This window comes from Doryrhamphus excisus, linkage group LG20 (assembly GCF_037039965.1).
Source record: "Doryrhamphus excisus strain RoL-2023G ecotype Guam linkage group LG20, RoL_Dexc_Guam_v1.1, whole genome shotgun sequence".
Classification (NCBI taxonomy): domain Eukaryota; kingdom Metazoa; phylum Chordata; class Actinopteri; order Syngnathiformes; family Syngnathidae; genus Doryrhamphus; species Doryrhamphus excisus.
In genome coordinates this window covers 8419863-8439593 of record NC_136376.1, presented here as the reverse complement: position 1 = coordinate 8439593, position 19731 = coordinate 8419863, and the positions used below count along the sequence as shown (strand labels likewise).

Here is a 19731-nt window from a genome sequence, read left to right as displayed (position 1 = left end):
CCTGTCATGACCTGGAGCGATTCAGAGACCCGCAGGAGAAAAGTGTCTTAAAGGTTGTTAGCATTTTAACAAACAACAGAGGAGGAATTATAACACCAATTTGAAGATAATGGTGATCATCAAACAACATGTCATCAAACAACTCATAAAATGCTAACAAATATAATATCCTCTTTTATTGTTTATTCTTTTATTGATTTGTCTGAGATTCTTCCAAAACGGAAGACACATATTCGGTTTTATGTAAACTGGTAGATACACCAGTTCATCACTTCAACATGTAGCAAATTTAGCCACCTTTGAAGTATTGACAGTATTTAATTCAGGCAAAAAAAAGACTTGTGTATTGCTGCTGTAGCTATAGCAACTAAAGCACAGTGGTGCCTTGGTTAACATCACTAATCTGTTGCAGATAGTCCTCAAACCAAAACAGACTCTAACCAAAGCAAATTTTCCCATACAAAATAATTTAAATCCAATTAATCCGTTCGAGACACCCAACAATGTAAACACAAAACACATTTTACAGACAATAATTGTAGTTTTACATGCAGAAAATGATGTAAAATAATTACGATTGACAAATAAATGGACAACTGAACCTTTAATATCATCTTTGCCTAGTTTTGCTGGGAAAAAATAGAAAACCAGAAAACCATAAATTAACAAAATAACACAACTCAACACATTACTTTGCTGCAACCACTATTTGCACTAAAATTTAAAGAAATATATCACATTAATGTCAACTTCCTGGAACCAATAAACATGTACCTTGCCGTTTAATATAGAAATCTGGAAGAAAAAAAAAGCTGGCATCAGTAGTGCCGCAGAAGTGCCCTGGCGAGGTAGTGAGGTGTGCAATGTTTAACTCAGGATGCCACAAACTTGATACAGTAAGTTTGAATTCTTAAGTGTTGCTGTTGAAACCAAAAATGAGTGTTATGGATGTAAGATGAGCCAGGCTGAAACACACAGCGATGCGCCGCCGTGTTGATAGACAGTCACATGGGAACCGGAATAGTATGCATCACAGCCACTCTCATCAAATTTACTGTACATACCAGTGAAATGATGATGGTCTTCTCTGTGAGATATAAAATTAAGAGGTTTTGCACCCTTGTCTTGGTACTATCAATCCCCATTCTCTTTAGTGCAGTCCATGTGTTTGTTACTATGTTGTATATTTCAAAGGAGAAGTTCTCCTCCCACTCCGTGTGGTAGTGGTAAGTTTTTTAGCTTCTTACTTTGTTTGAAACCCTTTCTTAAGTTTAGAATAAACATAGTGGAAGCTAACTAGTTAGCTAAGTTGCATGTTATACTACAGTGTCCATCTGTTGTGTCCTTGCAAAGTAAGAATAACATGAGTGTAAAGGTGACTATCAGGGTTATTTCATGTCTACAGGGTTCTCATAATGGTAAAAAAGTCATAAACTGTTTGTCTATGCTGTAACTTCTACAAATATGCTGTTTATTAATATTGAACTACTACTTCGTTGAAATTCACTTATCGTGAACAGTGATAAACGAGGGACAACTGTATATTGTTAATGCAAGAGGCTGAAATATGTATCGCAATATGGATTTTAAGCCATTCCTATATCAAATCAACATACAACATACCGGGTTGTCTGGCCTTAGTCTTTTTGAAGGTGGTCCTCCATCTTCCGGGTGAAGCATGTAAAACAGACGCACCTTGTTGGCGTGTTTCTTACTCTAGAAGGGACAAAAAAAGACAGAAAGGAAGTGAATGTCAGTCTATTTGTGTCTCACATGCACCGAATCAGGCTTTATTTCCTGGTAAACCAAATTTGTTTCTCTGTACCTTAAAGATGTTTACCAAATTTCATGGTGATTCAAATAATTCATTCATTCATTCATTTTCTACCACTTTTTCCTCACGAGGGTCGCGGAGGGTGCTGGAGCCTATCCCAGCTGTCTTCGGCCGAGAGGCGAAGGTTGCCAGCCAATCACATGGCACATATAGACAAACAACCATTCACACTCACATTCATACCTATGGACAATTTGGAGTCGCCAATTAACCTAGCATGTTTTTGGAATGTGGGAGGAAACCGGAGTACCTGGAGAAAGCCCACGCATGCACGGGGAGAACATTCAAACTCCACACAGAAATGGCCGATGGTGGAATTGAACCCTGGTCTCCTAGCTGTGAGGTCTGCGCGCTAACCACTCGAACACCGCGCCGATTCAAATAATTTTGAGAGAAATGGTGGTTGTACAAACTTTACCACTATGTGGTACATTTGTCCGAAAAATAATAGCGTAGGTCACACAGTAGCGGTGCATGTTTTTTTTTACTAGAAGTAGAAGAATCATCTTACACAAACAAACGCATACTTTACACTTCATGGATTCTCGTATTTTTTCCACTTGTAGTTAAATGTCAGGTGAGTGGAGCAAAATGTTATACAGGTAACGATGTATACAATTAATTACACTACATTACCTTAAGATCATATTTTGACTATGAAACACATTTATTTAAATTTGCCTCACAGCAAGAAGGTTCAAATCTGTGTTGGGCTTTTCTGTGTATGCTTCCTTCTCAGAGGTTAATTACACCGCTTAGGTTAATTGAAGGCTGTAATTTGCCTGTAAGTGTAAATTGTTGCATGTCAACCATGTGATTGATTATGAATAGATTTAGAATCATAGTTAAATGTTGAATATGTGGTATGAAACATAAATACATCTTACTGCCTTTTATTTGAATTCTGGAATATTCTAAGCAAAAATGTAATGGAGGTTTTATAGGAAATGACAGTGAGCTGTCCTTGAAGCTGCTAAGTGTCACTTTAATGCAGGACAATGAAAATCACAAGGAAAGTGCTACGGGCGAAAATAAAATGATTGCGTATGTTTTGTGTGTAAGGTTGACACGACTATCTTCTTCTGTGTGGAGCTTCTATTGGATTGAGTGGACGGCCACCACATAAAACATGTATATAGCACCTGTCTTGGTATCTAAGTACAGATTGAATTTAATCAATTTCAGCAAAACCTTATAGAGGCGATGATTTAGTGTTTTGGGTAGGTGTTAAAACACGGTAGAGCAGGATATAAAGCAACAAATTCTAATGGATGACTTTCACAAGACATTGTACCTGCTCCATAGCATTGATTGGATCTTCTGTCCCAACCCTCTGGATAGTGAGAGCCCCCTCCCTTGACTACTTTTATGCATTTTAATAACACTTTGTTTGTACACTAGGTGTGCAAACAATCCTGTAGTTGACATATGGCCAAGCCATATGTCACCATGGTTACGCTGCACTGACCCTCAGAGTTCCTGAGCCCAACATTAATGGACTGTGCTTGTCTCTCTTCTTTCACTGTTGGTCAAAATCAAGTCAGACAAGATGGGGGGGACAGTATGTAAAAATATCTTCTGGACTGCAGTTGAAGGAATAGTAGGACAGATTTTTTGTTGCAACTGCAATGGCAGCAAAGTGATATTCTCATGGTTGAGGTTCATTGTAAAAAAAATATATATATATCATTCACCGCCAGCCATGTTTTCCATCAACCAATGGAGCTCACTTTGTTATGATCTTCAATTTTTTTTGCCAAAAAATGTCAGTGGTAATTATGCCTAAAAAATTCGCGCCAAAGATTATGTGATTGTCGTAGTGGTTCGCTGTGAAGTCGAATTAATGTTTGCTCAGCATGTTGCCATGTTGCCGTTAATTCAGCGCCACAGCGAGCCACTAAGCGCCAATCACATAATCTTTGGTATGAATTTTTGGATTGTTTGCGACATTTGGTTCCACTCGGTGGACATGATTGCTTGATGCAAGTGGCACGACAAAGATTTTAAACATTTTGAAATTTTTTTTGCCGCCAAATTAAATTTTTGCCGCCGTTACAGGCCAACACGAGCCAGTTGGGAGGCGGTTTGAGCCACTGCATGCCATTGCATTGGCGCGAACTGGCACCAACTTGGCGGTCTTTGTTTACCTTAAGTCTTTTTATTCATTGAAAGTTTTAGTGTGTATTTACAGTTCATATGTATCACTTCCAGGCGGCACGGCGGTCGAGTGGTTAGCGCGCAGACCTCATAGCTAGGAGACCAGGGTTCAATTCCACTCTCGGCTATCTCTGTGTGGAGTTTGTATGTTCTCCCCATGCATGCGTGGGTTTTTTCCGGGTACTCCGGTTTCCTCCCACATTCCAAAAACATGCTAGGTTAATTGGCGACTCCAAATTGTCTATAGGTATGAATGTGAGTGTGAATGGTTGTTTGTCTATGAATGAATGAATCTATCGCTTCCATCCTGTAGATCAGGGTTGACTGTCCTATAACATACTATGGTGAGTTCTACTTGGTGGTAACATTGTTTTAGAACCCATAATTAGCCTTATGGGACTCATTAGTGTTGATTATACCCTGAGGGACGACAATAGGCTCCCTGTCTATCCTTCTATTCTGGTAGAAAAGTGAAGAAAAACATTTTTACCAAGGGACAACACTATAGAAAGAAAACTTGGATATGTTTTAGAGTAGTCTGTATACAGCTTGTGGGGCTTTACTCAACCTGGCAACACAAGTGAGTGGCAAAACAACTATGTCTTGCCTATGGCCAATGATAGTGGTAGTCATGTCATTGTCTGGGCGCGGCTTGAGTGCCAGGGAGATGCGGTTCATTGAGGAAAACATGAATTCCAACATGTACTGAGTCCCATGGTTGAGGAACCGGGCTGTGTGGCAGTTTTCCAACACAACAACAAGCCCAAACACACCATCTTCAAAAGAAAGTACAAAACTGAAGGTCACATCTGTCCAGTTTCCATGACCGCAATAGCTCACCAACCCCTAGAGGGGGAATTTCATGACATCTGGCACAAATGTTGACCCTACTCAAGGATGAACTCTTCAGAACTCAGAGGTCAACATCCACTGTTGCTGTTAAAATGTCCAATACTCCATGAGTAGCTACTTCATCAAGTCGTACCACAATTGAGCTACTGTTTGACCTCATGACTGCAATAATCGAACACAAAACCTTTGACTTCTTCTGTAAACTTTTCCATTCAAAATGATACAGATCGAGTGCAATCGGTTTGCCAATTTGCCTGCACATCTCAAGGTTGCGCATTTTGGTTCATCTAATTAGCGTAGTCTCTACACAGTCATGCATGCGAACGCACACTGTGGCTCGCTCTCTCCAGATAAGTGCTTGTTCTGATTAGTTTCCTTGTTAATCCCAATTGTGCCTTGTAATCAAGAAAGACCCCAATTCATGAATGTGTGTCTGTATGTGCTCTACATCCTAGTTAAATATAGCAGAGGGCTGATTATTTAATGGCCATTCATTAAATTACTCTTAGGGAGTCTGCTGAGAGGTAGAGCACATTAAAACAAATAGAGTCCATGCTTGTTTGTGCGCCATTGCCAACCATTACCATGCCGCATTAAGTGTATGGATAATGGATGAGCACTGTTTGCCTGGACAAATAAGCCCAATACAAAATGTACAGCTCAGGAATTTGCCTGCCAAAGCACGATTTTTTTTTTCTTCCTAGCTTTGTTTCTGCATTTGTGTTCGCTCAGCTTGCAAATGAGGCGTGCTGCAAAAAAATAAATAAATAAATAAAGCTTGCAATGACAAAAACAATGAACAGACTCACCTCATAGTGTGCCGTGCGCTGGGACTCAGAGATGAGCTGGGCATTGCAGATGTTGCAATAACTCTCTGTGAACAAGCCTCCATCCACGATGCCCGCAGACTTCATCTTCATCGGAGACTATACGCAAAAACACACACAAAAAAAGAAGTCATTAAAAGTAAGAGTGGAATTGAAATGTCAGTGTATGTTTGAGGTGCATGAGCTTTGATTTCAAAATGACACATCTACCATGACACTGTATCCTCCTGGGGATTATTTTAGATGCAGTCTGCAGGAAACAATCATCTCGGGCTTTGTCCTGTGTTGGTACACTGTGTTTTGCAAGTTACTTATTTCCACTATGTGGCCAAATGAATATCTAGTGTATTTTCTGTTTTGTGTTTTTCGACTGTGTGCTGTGTCATTGTAGGACAAGAATGGCTCCATGCAGAAAGGACATTCAGTTTGTAGATGTTGTTTTAACATTGTTCTGCAGACAGTAGCCTGTTTTGTTTTTGAAATAAAGTTATTGTTGCACCTCGTCATGCTGACAAACTGTGGATAGATGTTAAAATACCATCTTTAACCTTAGCTCATTCAACCCCAGCCATTCTTCAAAAGACTACCCTTCAGTACCGTCTATTTTAGATGATTTTGACAGATTTTTCAAGGCACACAGAATTAAGATTAAGATTAAGATATGCATTGCACAGCAGCAAGAGTACAGAATCAGTTAAGCAGTACAAAATACACAATATAGAAAAATAAACAATATAAACAACCCAAGTATTAACAAAATCAACAGTTTTTCCCAGAGTTATATACAATACAGTATGTAGATAATATGAAACGAGATGAGATATATGACCATTCTATACACTTCATGCTAGTGAGTTAATATGAGGCATTATGGAAATACTTCATATAGAACTTAGTATATTGCATTTAGAGCCCTTAATATTGCACATGGAGGTTGATCAGATATTGCACAGTGAATGGGGTCTGGAGTAACTATACTGAATGTAAAAAACAAAGTATTGCACAGATGTACATAGAGGTGTAGAAGTCTATTGGATATATTATTGAATATTGTGTTCTACGGCTATATAAACATGGAACCTACAAAAAGAAGGATTATACTGTTTATAAGGATTATACTCCTGTCTTTCATCAGAAAAAAAATGTTGTTTGTACCTCTTTACGTTCTTTAGTAATCATCAGTAGAACATAGGTAAGTTTCAGGAAAATATCAGTTCCCAACTAAAACAGAAGCATAATGTCAAGCATAACTTTATTTTCTTGTTTTAATAAGTGTTGTTTTACATAAAAATTTGACTATAATGGGCTACACGGCAGACGAGTGGTTAGCGCGCAGGCCTCACAGCTAGGAGACCTGAGTTCAATTCCATCTCTGTGTGGAGTTTGCATGTTCTCCCCATGCATGCGTGGGTTTTCTCCGGGTACTCCGGTTTCCTCCCACATTCCAAAAACATGCTAGGTTAATTGGTGACTCCAAATTGTCCATAGGTATGAATGTGAGTGTGAATGGTTGTTTGTCTATATGTGCCCTGTGATTGGCTGGCGACCAGTCCAGGGTGTACCCCGCCTCTCGCCCGAAGACAGCTGGGATAGGCTGGTGAATGAATGACAAATATAACACTATTTTCACGTGTGGAACTAAACTGAATGCATGGACCAAACGCCAGGTTTGGCCGTGGCCAGCACATCCAGCACTGGGCTGTCATGGCTGCGCAAGGTGCATTAATGTCGGAAACACTATACCGCCGTGCGTCCACGGAGGTGGGAAGACACACAATGTACAGCTTGAGGAGTACTTTAGAGGAGTAGTTTAAACTTGTGACACACACACACGCCTCCTCTGCCTTGCCCTTGCAACCTGGCTGCATGCAAGGTTGTCCTGCGTGCATACAGAAAATAATTAGCATTTTCTTCCTATGGGCTTTGCATGCTGTCTGCAGGTTAGGAATTCTTCCAGGCCTTGTGCGTGTCTCTTGCGATTTTCCCATTTTTGCATGTAGCCATCACATAGGAAATCATAGAGCAGGATGTTACACCCGCTAAATATTCCAAAGAGATCTCCAGCAAGATTTGCCACTGAGAAACCAGCCTTGTCAGTTTTGTCCAAGCACTTCAAACCCACCGAGACCTGAGAAGCCCAATGGGGACTGTCATTGTAGATTCCTAACAACCTGGTAGCAGAGGTTCCCTTTGCTATCATAGCGAGTAGCATGGTAAAAAAAAAAATGGTTTAATGATGTACTCTGAGCTCCTGTGTTCAATTTTCTACTCTCTTCATTATGTGTGCCCTGCAGTGCTGCACTCTGACAGAGTTAGAGTGAGTAACGGGTCTTTCGGGAATGGTACAGGAACAGCAACTGCTAAAGTAGATTAGATCTTTGCCCAAGGAAGATCGAGATCCAAGGTGTTTACACGGGCAAAATGATACCTGGCCTAAGATGCGCACATGAATGCTTTGGGGGTCACCTCCATTGCATTGCAAACATGGTCCGGAGAATCACTGTTAGTGATGGTATCGGACAAAATTGACTAGCTGACGACAGGTAGAGGAAGTCTTTATGTCATGTCGAGTGTATAATTACTTCTCAGCCATGCACGACAGCATCACATCAGTGCACACACATAAACACATGCATGCGGAGGCTTTCAATTACCTCTTTTCCTCATGACTTTAGTGCACCATGGACCTTTCAATTAACTGCAGACATGCTGTATAGACACTTCTTGCATTATCTCGTTCAACCTAAAAGACCTTGAAATGCTGGAATTAAATACACATGCAGATACAGATTTTATGATTACCTTTTTGTGTGAAAAAAAAAATCAACTCTAATCTAAGCACTAAATTTGATTGATGGCACTCTCACTGTTCGCAGTCTGGACCACACTCAAGCGCACTCTACACTTAGAAGTCGTGCTTGCTTGACTAGCCTTGGGCACGGTCTGTTTGCTCATGCACGAGCACATGTAGACATGCATAAAGTCAATGCAATCTTCACTCCCACCAGATATCAATGACAGCCACTATGCCACACTACCTCAAGAATACACACTTACTCTCATGCTATTCAGAAATATAAACAGTGATATTCACTATGCAATATATACTGTAACAAGTCTCTATAGGGAAAGACAGTAGGTGCTTGTCATAGCCTATAATTGGTTCCAGTCCGGACAGCGATAGGTGAATTTCAATATTTATTATATACAATATTTACTAATTATAAACTGAATATTTTGAAAATATATTCATGTCTTTCTAAAAATGATTTTATCAGAGCCCTATAGACATTAAATAACATCCCTATAGTCACCTTCATATTCATTCATTCATTCATTTTCTACCGCTCGTCCTCACAAGGGTCACGTAGGGTGCTGGAGCCTATCCCAGCTGTCTTCGTGGGCGAGAGGCGGGGTACACCCTGGGCTGGTCGCCAGCCAATGAAATGTTTAATCAAATCAATTAAAGCGATATAATCCAAAACAATTCAGTAACTTTTTAATTATACATAGGTTGCATGTTCCACAAAAGCAAATCACCACTCTAAATAACAGCTGCGGCTGTAGGCAACTTCTTCATTCATTCATGAATTTTCTAATTTTCTATTTTCTGGAGCCTATCCCAGCTGTCTTTGGTCGAGAGGACTCTGGACTGGTGGCCAGCCAATCACAGGGCACATATAGACAAACAACCATTCACACTCACATTCATACCTATGGACAATTTGGAGTCGCCAATTAACCTAGCATGTTTTTGGAATGTGGGAGGAAATCGGAGTACCCGGAGAAAACTCACGCATGCACGGGGAGAACATGCAAACTCCACACAGAGGGTGGAATTGAACTCGGGTGTCCAAGCTGTGAGGTCTGCGTGCTAACCACTCGACCACCGTGCAGCCCACCTTCATATTGTATTACCTTATAAAGCAGACATGAGAAACAATAATAAGACATATTCAGCGTTAGCATTGGGAAATTTGTCATTGTTTTTTTAGGATGTCAAACATAATGTGGGTCAATCATCTGGCATTTAAAAATAATAAGATCGACATCTGTGTATCATCCAAAAAAAAACTCCACGCTCATCCAAATGGTGACTCTGGATTCAATTTCTTCACCTTCAATTCTATACTGCGATACAAGCTGTGCACCCCAACTTTAGCCCTCCGTGATCAGGAAAATGTGTGGTGTGAAAAAACTAAAAAACCCTTGAGATCTGCCAAGCATACTGTATACCGTTTAAACCCAATTAAAACGCGGACTGACAGTAGGAATATGTCTTATCTTCCATATATCTATATTACTTGTGAATATTACAAGCGAGGATGTGAGCGGCGGACTAATTAATGGAGTCGATCTGTTGGAGGGATTTGTGGAAAGGCATGACCAACAAAGCGGAACGATGGAGAGAATGATAGCGGAGGAATTAATAAAAGTTGGAGAGAGAGATGGAAAAAATGATAAAGAGAGATGGTCATATGTCACGTATTTATAATTTACAATGATTTAATTCCCGGCAGAACAGACTATGTCAAGGCAACGTCTGCAATCTCATTTTACTGCAACACTGCCATCACTTTAAGAACCAGCAGGAACTCAAACCTCGGAAAGATTGTCAGGTGAAGCCGAGTGTAAATCTTCAGCTAATCTCTTTGATTCTTTATTCAGAGCTAAGCATTCTGCTAATGGTGTCATTTGCATTTTGTTTTCCCTCAAACGCACTCTTGAGGTCAGCACAAACTGTGGAATCTATCGTGATGGAAATGCAAAGCTATTTTCTCAGTCAGGCTCTGATACACAAAATGATCTTTCATCGTTTTATTAGTGATTGCTGAGACTCAAATGAGGTTGATCAGCTTTATTAGTAACTGTACAGGCGAAGTTTTAGTAATGCAGTAACATTCTGAACAGTCCTACAAGTGTAAAATGTAACTAAAGTAAAACTATTCAGCTTTTGAAATGGAAAGTGTTTTATAGATAGTAAGCATTGTACAGTTTTTGCCTACAAGTATTCATTTCTACCGCTTTTTCCTCACAAGGGTGACGGGGGTGCTGGAGCCTATCCCAGCTGTCCCAGCTGGCGAGAGGCGGGGTACACCCTGGACTGGTCGCCAGCCAATCACAGGGCACATATAGACAAACAACCATTCACACTCACATTCATACCTATGGACAATTTGGAGTCGCCAATTAACCTAGCATGTTTTTGGAATGTGGGAGGAAACCGGAGTACCCGGAGAAAACCCACGCATGCACGGGGAGAACATGCAAACTCCACACAGAGATGGCCGAGGATGGAATTGAACCATGGTCTCCTAGCTGTGAGGTCTGTGCGCTAACCACTGGACCGCCGTGCCGTTGTGCACAACTACATTTAATTTGTAATGGCATCATAGGTAGGAAGTAGGTAACAGTTGGGGCTTCAAATATGTACAAACAATATTGTGATCCATATGCTGTATAGATACTGACTGGTTTCCTAACCCCTAGACCAGGGGTCAGCAACCTGCGGCTCCAGAGCCGCATGTGGCTCTTCAGCCTCTTTATTGTGGCTCCCTTTGCGATGCTTGAATATTTTTAACACCCGAGTGGGGAAAATGCACGTCTTTTGTAATGAGTTTTAAAAAATCCAACTTTGTCTGAGACCATGAATGCATCCTGAGTGAGTTCTGACTGCTATCCAGTTCAGTACATGAAGAAAAACAAGTAATACTTACCTACAAATCTAAAAAACAAATTCGAGATAATTTAAAAACAGCGGCATGGGAACTTGTTTTTACGTTTACAGTAGTTTACACATACATTTATGTAAGTTTATCTCCAAAACTAGCAAGAGTACTCCAACTCGTCTTTTCTTATCTGAACTACTTTGATACCCCCAAATTCCCTCCAATGTTGTTTTAAACATACTATATGTTTTGCGGCTCCAGGCTATTTTTCTTCAGTGGGCATTGGGTAAAATGGCTCTTTTCATAGTAAAGGTTGCCGACCCCTGCCCTAGACCCTCCTTAGTGGAGTTAAACTGTACATTTTGGAGTAGCCAGTAATAGTAGTAGTAGTAGTAGTAATTGTGGCCAACCTGAAGCACATTTGTACAATAATCATGCTGTAGGGTGGATAAATTGTGAATGCTCACTGACATGGATTTAGACTGATTTGGGAACAATATTTAAGAAAAATCGTGCATACGTAAGGTCGCGTTGATATTTTTAAAAATTGCTGATTACATTTCACTGATGGTTTTAAGGGACAAAAATTGCCATCTCATATTCAGTCATCTTATATTCCGGTCAATACGGTAATTGGGCCCGTGCAAATTTAAAGCTGACAATGCAGAGTTTAATTGGGGACAAGATATGGACATGATAAAATTTCTTTAAGAAAAAAAAAAAAAAAAAAAACAGCCCGAAACTCAAATTAGACACAGCACTGAAAAAAAAATAAAACAACTAGCTAGATAAGGATTAGTAGCGGCATTGGAAGGCAAATGGAGGCGCCTGAAGACAGAGTCAACCTTAAGCGGATTCTCTTTTTAAGACCACATCAAGTATTTAACATGAATGTGAACTCTGAGCCTCCTCCCTGAAATCTCAGCCGCTGGCCTATTATTCATTAAAAAGCTGTCACTGCTTCTGGAGGTAGCTTGCATATCTTTCTAATATCTTTCTAATAACCACTCAGTTTTCCATCACCTGAGCTTGGAATATTCATTTAGTTTTTTTTTTTAATTCCTAGTACTTGATAGCTTCTGCTAAAGAGAACATCTTGTACAACTAGTAATGTAAATTTTTAACGCAATAGAAGTCAGTGATGTTAGAGTACCTTCAATACTGGAGAGTTGGCAGGGCTCTACATTAAATACAAAAATGATTTGCTCATGGGGAATCTTGGTGAGAACTACTTGCCCGAACTTGCCCCAGAATCAGAATCAGAATCAGAATCAGAAAAGGTTTATTGCCAGGTATGATCAAACACATACTAGGAATTTGTTTTGGTATAGTAGGTGCAGACACATCTATTAAAAAAGAACAAAAATACAAAATATACAAAATAAACAGTATAAATATATGTACACAGTCTGTTTTTGTTTGTTATTCCGGAAGTGCAGTCTGATTGTTTTTCCTAAAAAGTCCAAACTGGACGTTAATGTAACGCATATAGTGAAATGAAAAGACTGTAAAATGAAAAGACTGCCATAATGATATCATATAATTTTTGTGGCATCACATGAGAATCTCAAATAAAGATAAAATGATTATCATTTCTTGTGGTTGTTTTCCTACATAGATGATGACTTTGCATGGAAATTTGGATTTATAAGTTGTGCACCACAATGAAACATTATTAAATAGACACATTTGTGTACTAGTAAAGTGTTTTTAATCCAGAAAAAAATTCTCAATGGTCAAACAATAATTTGTGAAGCAAAGGTGAGAAAAATACACAGAGAAATGGAAGCGCTAGATTTTGTAGCTTGTGCAAAATCAGCACTTGGTATTGGATCTAATCGATGGTGTTTCATTGTGACCACTTCAAATTGTCACAAAATGTGATTCACTCACCTGTGCCATCATTTGATTTGCTGCCGCTAATAAAATACTCGTTTAGGAGGCACTGGTTCATCACTTTTTGGTGTTTTTTCCTTCAGAAGTTGTTGAAGAATTAGACCATGTTGGCAGGGACGCCATGATAGATGTTTTCATAGTCAAACCGTCGCTGATTGGTTGATCACGAACAAGAACGGGGTGTGGGTAAAACGCGGACCGCGGTCTAAATAAACGATTCTGATTGGTCCATTTCAAGATTTGCAAGGATTGGTTTGCAAATTACCACCGGAATTACGCAGTCCGTGTTTTACCAACACCCAAAAAAAACTCTTCTCAGTATGACAAAGTGCACTTGCCCGACGGGAATATCACTGATTGGATTTACTTGCCCGAATTTTATTTTAACTTGCCCCGAGCCATCGGTACATCGTTATTGTCGAGCCCTGGTCGGCGTATACTCGACTGGGACTGAACTGGACTGAGACACCTTAGTCTCTTTCTTTCACAGTGACTGTAGTTTCTCTTTAGTTTCAACTAAAGAGCCGCTTTGATAGACCTGTCAAATTATGCGCCCAGACAATGAAATATTGACCCCAGCCTGCGAGCCAATGACCTGTTTAATGACTCACTCGTGGGACCAACAAGAGGGGGGAGAGCCTTGCAAGCTTGATAATATGAAACCTCATCCATTGCAAAGGCACTCGACTGTGCCTCTTTGATGGTTGACATCACAAGTAGCTCAGTATCTCGCTACCCTTCCAAATGTGTGCACCGAGATGAACACACCCTCTCCCTTTTGCACAGAAGCAATCAAAGGCTCTAAAGCTGAGTCTAAAAAAAAGTCTTCAAAGGAATCCAAAAGCTAATTCATTGCATTTGCACAGCGGCAACTCTCTTTGTGCTAAATACAGAAGGCTGCAAACACAATGCAAACACAACAGGGTACAAACAGATGTGTGCACAATAAAGAGACAATGTAAGAACTAAAGTAGCTGACACAGAAACAGTATTCCATGCTCTTGTTCAAGAAAAAAAGCTGCAGTATTTTGGGACTTCTGTGGTCTGTTTATATGAGACCAATTGTAACCCATGTCAACATCTGAGCTTGAGTATGTACAGGGTCAGGCAAAATCATCTGACACATTTGTAGGTTAAATAAAAGGCAAATAAAGCAAAGAAACTAAACAGGGTTTTTAGTTTGAAAAAGTACATTCATTTATTTTCTACCGCTTATTCTCATGAGGGTCACAGGGGATGCTGGCGAGAGGCAGGGTACAGCCTGGACCAGCCAATCACAGGGCACATATAGACAAACAACCATTCACACTCACATTCATACCTATGGACAATTTGGAGTCATCAATTAACCTAGCATGTTTTTGGAATGTGGGAGGAAACCGGAGTACCCGGAGAAAACCCAAGTATGCACGGGGAGAACATGAAAACTCCACACAGAGACGGCCGAGGGTGGGATTGAACTCCGGTCTCCTAGCTGTGAGGTCTGCGCGCTAACCACTCGGCCGCCGTGCAGAGTACATATAATGCCATTTTGCTTTGTTTCTTTTCTTTTTGTTTCTTTTTCAGTTGCTGTTATGAATTGGACTGGTTAGCATCGCGCTTTCATTGTGGAAACGTTTATCAAAACAAATCTGTAACTGCAACACAACGAGCGTTCCGTTTGCACTTCAATCTTGGTAGACATGATCCCGTACCAGCTCCAAACACCATCTTGTTATGGGTTGCCAAGTTCAGTTTAATTTTTAAAACATAATGAAACAGAATGGCATTATATCTACTTTTCGAAAAACACGTTTTTGTTACTTTACTTTATTTGCCTTTTATTTAACCTAACCTTCTAACTCAGTCAACATGTATTCCTGCGTAGTGCTCAACCTTGCTTTGGCTATGTGATCTGACTGACTGACTGACTGACTGACAGACAATGTTCATGTTCATGCAATCACTGAGTAGCTAACCAGAACCAGAGTACATCCTCACGATACCATTTGTTGGTCACTGTTGAAGATGCAGTCATTTGGTGGTCTACCAATACTATTGAATAGCTTGTCATTCACTCTTCATGCATTCTTTGACCAGTGAGTGATTGGTCGTGATGTCAATCAGTCCTGCAATGTCAATGTCAATGTCAATGTCAATGTCAATGTCAATCAGTGTCTGTAGCATAACCAATATCGTTGATATGTGTCTCTGTGTTATTGTTAAAGTCGTTAAAGTCTGTTATTATTAAAGTCGTGGTACATTAATTTATCCCAACTCAAAAGTCACAAATTTCCAACTTCCCAACAATTATGTGAAATGCAGGATATGTTACAGTTCTACAGGATAATTCATCGTTCATTTGGCAATCCATGCGCCACTCCAATTAACAACGCAATTCGTGACCACGGCAACTCTTACTGTTCCTCTTTGCATTGTTTGTTTTGTCCCACATTCTGCCATCACGACCTGAACCGTCTGCCTTTGCATATCTCCTCCCTCCGCTCGCCTCTTCCTGTGCTGTAAATATGGCCTCAAGTGCAGGGATTATTCATGAGAGATACGTTGTAGCCTAAACTTATCTATTCCAAAGAAAGAAAAGCCGATAAGCTAGTGTATCGTCCACCTCACCGCTGCAATGGATTACACTGCATCTTGAATTGAATGAAACGCTCTTTCATTCTCCGTCTCAAATTATTCATGATATTTGACATGCGGATGTACAGTATGTGTACTTATTCCGATTTAAAGTCAGTTCATCTCCTCTATCAGTTAAGTGACAAGCGTTGGCTTGCAGAGCTGTGGCGGAAGAAGCGTAAATTCAGGGAATAATTTTCTTGCAACAAATGATAGCTCCAGTCCAGGATTATTTCTGACCTAGAGATTAAAATTTAAATAGGTATTATATTGAACCAGTGTTACATTATACTAACTTGGAGATATTGCGTTGTAATAATATATATATTTTTTTAATCAAACACTTTTAAGTCTCCTGGAGATGTCACTTTGTCACTTACATTTAAACGTAAAATTTCACAATCTTCTCCTTTCAGAAGGTGCTGAGGTCATTAATAGTTAATGGCATTAACGACAGATCGACTGCTTGGGGCTCCAATATGGGCTCATTAGAGGGTGACCGAAGACTATTATCCTTTGGGAAAATAAGTTGCAATTTCCGGTTCAAGCGAGCCCAGCCTTTGTCTCCCTGTGTGTTTTGTAACACACTGATCAACGGGGGGTAGACGACATCCAGCTTGGAAGTTCCAATGGCGGGGCTGTAATGTGGCTGTAACATATGGGGACAATGCTGGATGGCAACAAAAACTGTTGGGGTCTCCATTTTCCATTAGCGAACGATCGCTCTCTTTAGAGTGTAACTTTGCAGGAAATTATAAAGTACTTTTTTCACTCACGTTTAATATCACATCTGTATTGAAACTCCAAGTGTAGTTTGATTACCCAACAAAAGTAAAGAGGGAAAAGCAATAAAAAAATCTATAGAAAAGAAATGCAAGCTAGCAGTCTCAGTGTAATATCACCATATAGTCACTTTGATGGGCAGTAAATGAACTAAATCCAATACTTTCATTAATGTAATTCCCTAAACACTGAGTAAAAACTCACTGTGAGCAATCTTTACAAACTTATTGAAAAAGCTTCCCTATGAGGCTTTCAGGTGCACACAATGTCTAAACGCTGAGTTAAGAATGAAGTAAAATAATGAAGTATGTTCTTTAATTGGAAATGATTGCATCAGTGAGTGGCAATACAACAATTTCTCTACGCTCTCAGTTGGAAAAAAAAAAAAAAAAAAAAACAAGATCTTGGTACTGTGTAATTTATTTGACAGCCTCCTACTTCTTTCGAGCGTACTCAACTAAAAAGCTCTATGTAAGCATATATAAATAGTATCGGTGTGAAGTGGCTGACAGCTAATGAAACACTGTGGTCCAGACAAGACACGCCCACTTGTGTCCTTGTGGGATCAACTGTCAATCACCAGATTCCTTCTTATTACAATATGTGTGTGTTTTATGCATGGGCGTTTATTAGTGTGACATTTTTACACACATGTACCAGGTTACATATAAGTTATACTTATAGTTATATTAATAACATTAGCAATTTGTATCACGATTCGAGGATGATATTGGATCATTTAAAGCGATACAATCCAAAATGATTCAGTAACTTTTTAGTTATTCATAGAGAGCCTACCGTGTTTAAATCCAATGCTGTATTTTCTAGCATCGATTCAATATATTGATTACATGTTAGATCAATTTTTGCCATCAGGAATGGAAACCGATCAATGTAGTTGGATCATAAGAATATAAATCAATGCATCGATGTAGTGAATAAATCGTTAGACCCCTAATTATATAGATATACAGATATACTGTATAAGATTATTATAATAGGTCGGAAGCATTCCACTGAAAAAAATTCTCATTTAAGATCAACATTTCAGTAATATTGATAAACCGTTAACCATTAGCTGCGGCTGTAGGCAACTTCTTCATTCATTCATTTTCTATCGCTTATCCTCACGAGAGTTTCAGGGGTGATGGAGCCTATCCCAGCTGTCTTCGGGCGAGAGGCGGGGTACACCCTGGACTGGTCGTCAGCCAATCACAGGGCACATATAGACAAACAACCATTCACACTCACATTATACCTATGGACAATTTAGAGTCGCTAATTAACCTAGCATGTTTTTGGAATGTGGGAGGAAACCGGAGTACCCGGAGAAAACCCACGCATGCATGGGGAGAACATGCAAACAGAAATGGTCAAGGGTGGAATTGAACTCGGGTCTCCTAGCTATGAGGCCTGCGCGCTAACCGCTCGGTCGCCGTGCAGCCTAGGCAACTTTTTTTTTAATTTGTATTAACGCTAAACAAAACACAGCAGTCAATGAATGTGAAATACATTGAAAATTTGGTTAACATACGCCCCTGGTTAGCGTGTTTTTCATCAAATTCCCACCAAAATTTCGCCTCGGTTCACATACATTTTTCAGTTAGCGTACAATATGTCGCACAAGTCGTCGTGTTATTAATACACTGAGTGTCCTTGTGTGTTTGTAATGTATTTTTTTCATTTTGTTAGCATTTCATGCTAGCTGAACACTTTGCTTCTTACTGTTATTACCTGTTGCTGCTGTGTTGCACATTTCTTATTACTGACATTGTGGTCAAAGAGAACTACAATTTCCGTCTCACTTTCTCATGCACTCCAAATCATGATTAACGTGTTGAAAACTCAAAATAAATGACTTTATTTTGCCTCTCTCCAAATCATTACCGTCTTCCAATTAATGTATTTTTGGTTTTTTTTTACCCCCCAGTAAGTCTGTTGCACAAGGATGCAATCAATGTCACCCATGGCAATTACAAAAAAAGGAACAACAGACTTTGTCGAACGCTGAAAAGCTCAAATTGAAGACTCCTTAAAGGATATCAATGAAGCTCAAGAAAAAAAATCCAATAAACCAATTTCAGACATCTACAATGGAAACTGTTGCTCCTTAATCTTGCCTGCTGTGTCATTTGATTCACAGATTCTTCACACATCGACTTTATACAAATATCAGTCCACGATGTTGATGCAAATTCTGACCTGGGGGGGAATCCACTATTGATATGTATGACCTTAACATCATACTGTGAACAGAGCATCCCACTCACATCAGAGTGGATTTAATAGGGCAAGACCTTGCAGTACCTATGCGTCCATAAATAACAACCCTGAGGCAAATAAGTATTTGATCTTCATTCCGGCTTTCACAAACCAGTTAGACATTCCTAATCAAATTGTGAACTGAATTGGGAGTGTGATCAATCACTAATAATGCTTACTAATCGCATGTATGAAAGACGGGTTCCAAACTGCTTCCAAAGAGCTCTCTCACGACCTCAGAGACAGGATTGTTGACCCGCACCAATCTGGAATGGACTACAAAAACATTAACAGGATGCTGGGTATTAAAGTAAAAACAGCCTGACCCTGGAAGTGACTTTGATATTATTTCCTATGGGATCATTTGTCTTGAAAAGCGAACAAATAGCACCTTAGAGCAGGGGTCTCAAACTAAATTTACTTGGGGGCCACTGGAGCTCGGGTCTGGGTGAGACTGGGCCGCATCAGGTTTTCCAAAAAAAAAAACATTTATTAAAAACAAAAAAATTTAAAAAACTTCGCCTTGGTTCCAATTTTCTACAAGAAAAGCTCTGATAAAACGTTCTACTGTCAAATATCTTAATTTTTATTTTTCTACACAAAATGTGATGAAAAATAAATAAACAAATCAAGAATAAAGAAAATCAATCAATCAGTAATAAATAAATAAATATAATAATAATAAAACGGCAAATAATAAAAACTTAAGAAACCACATATAGTTGGTGGGTAGACAAATTATTTTTTTCAGATTAAAATGAACAAAGCATTATTAGAGCCCTGTAGACATGACAAAACACGACTATAGTCACATTTATACTCTTTTTATTTACAA

The 19731-nt window shown here is 39.5% G+C and overlaps 1 protein-coding gene across 1 annotated transcript in view; it reads right to left on the bottom strand.

Moving 5' to 3' along the window:
- Nucleotides 1-19731, bottom strand: part of LOC131107906 (zinc finger matrin-type protein 4) — a 74936-nt gene that overhangs the window by 46543 nt on the left and 8662 nt on the right. The window contains exons 2-3 of the mRNA XM_058058370.2: nt 5653-5769; nt 1624-1716 (exon numbers count right to left, since the gene is read on the bottom strand). Of these exons, the coding sequence (XP_057914353.2) occupies nt 1624-1716; nt 5653-5769 (210 nt within the window). The remainder of the gene's footprint in view (nt 1-1623; nt 1717-5652; nt 5770-19731) is intronic.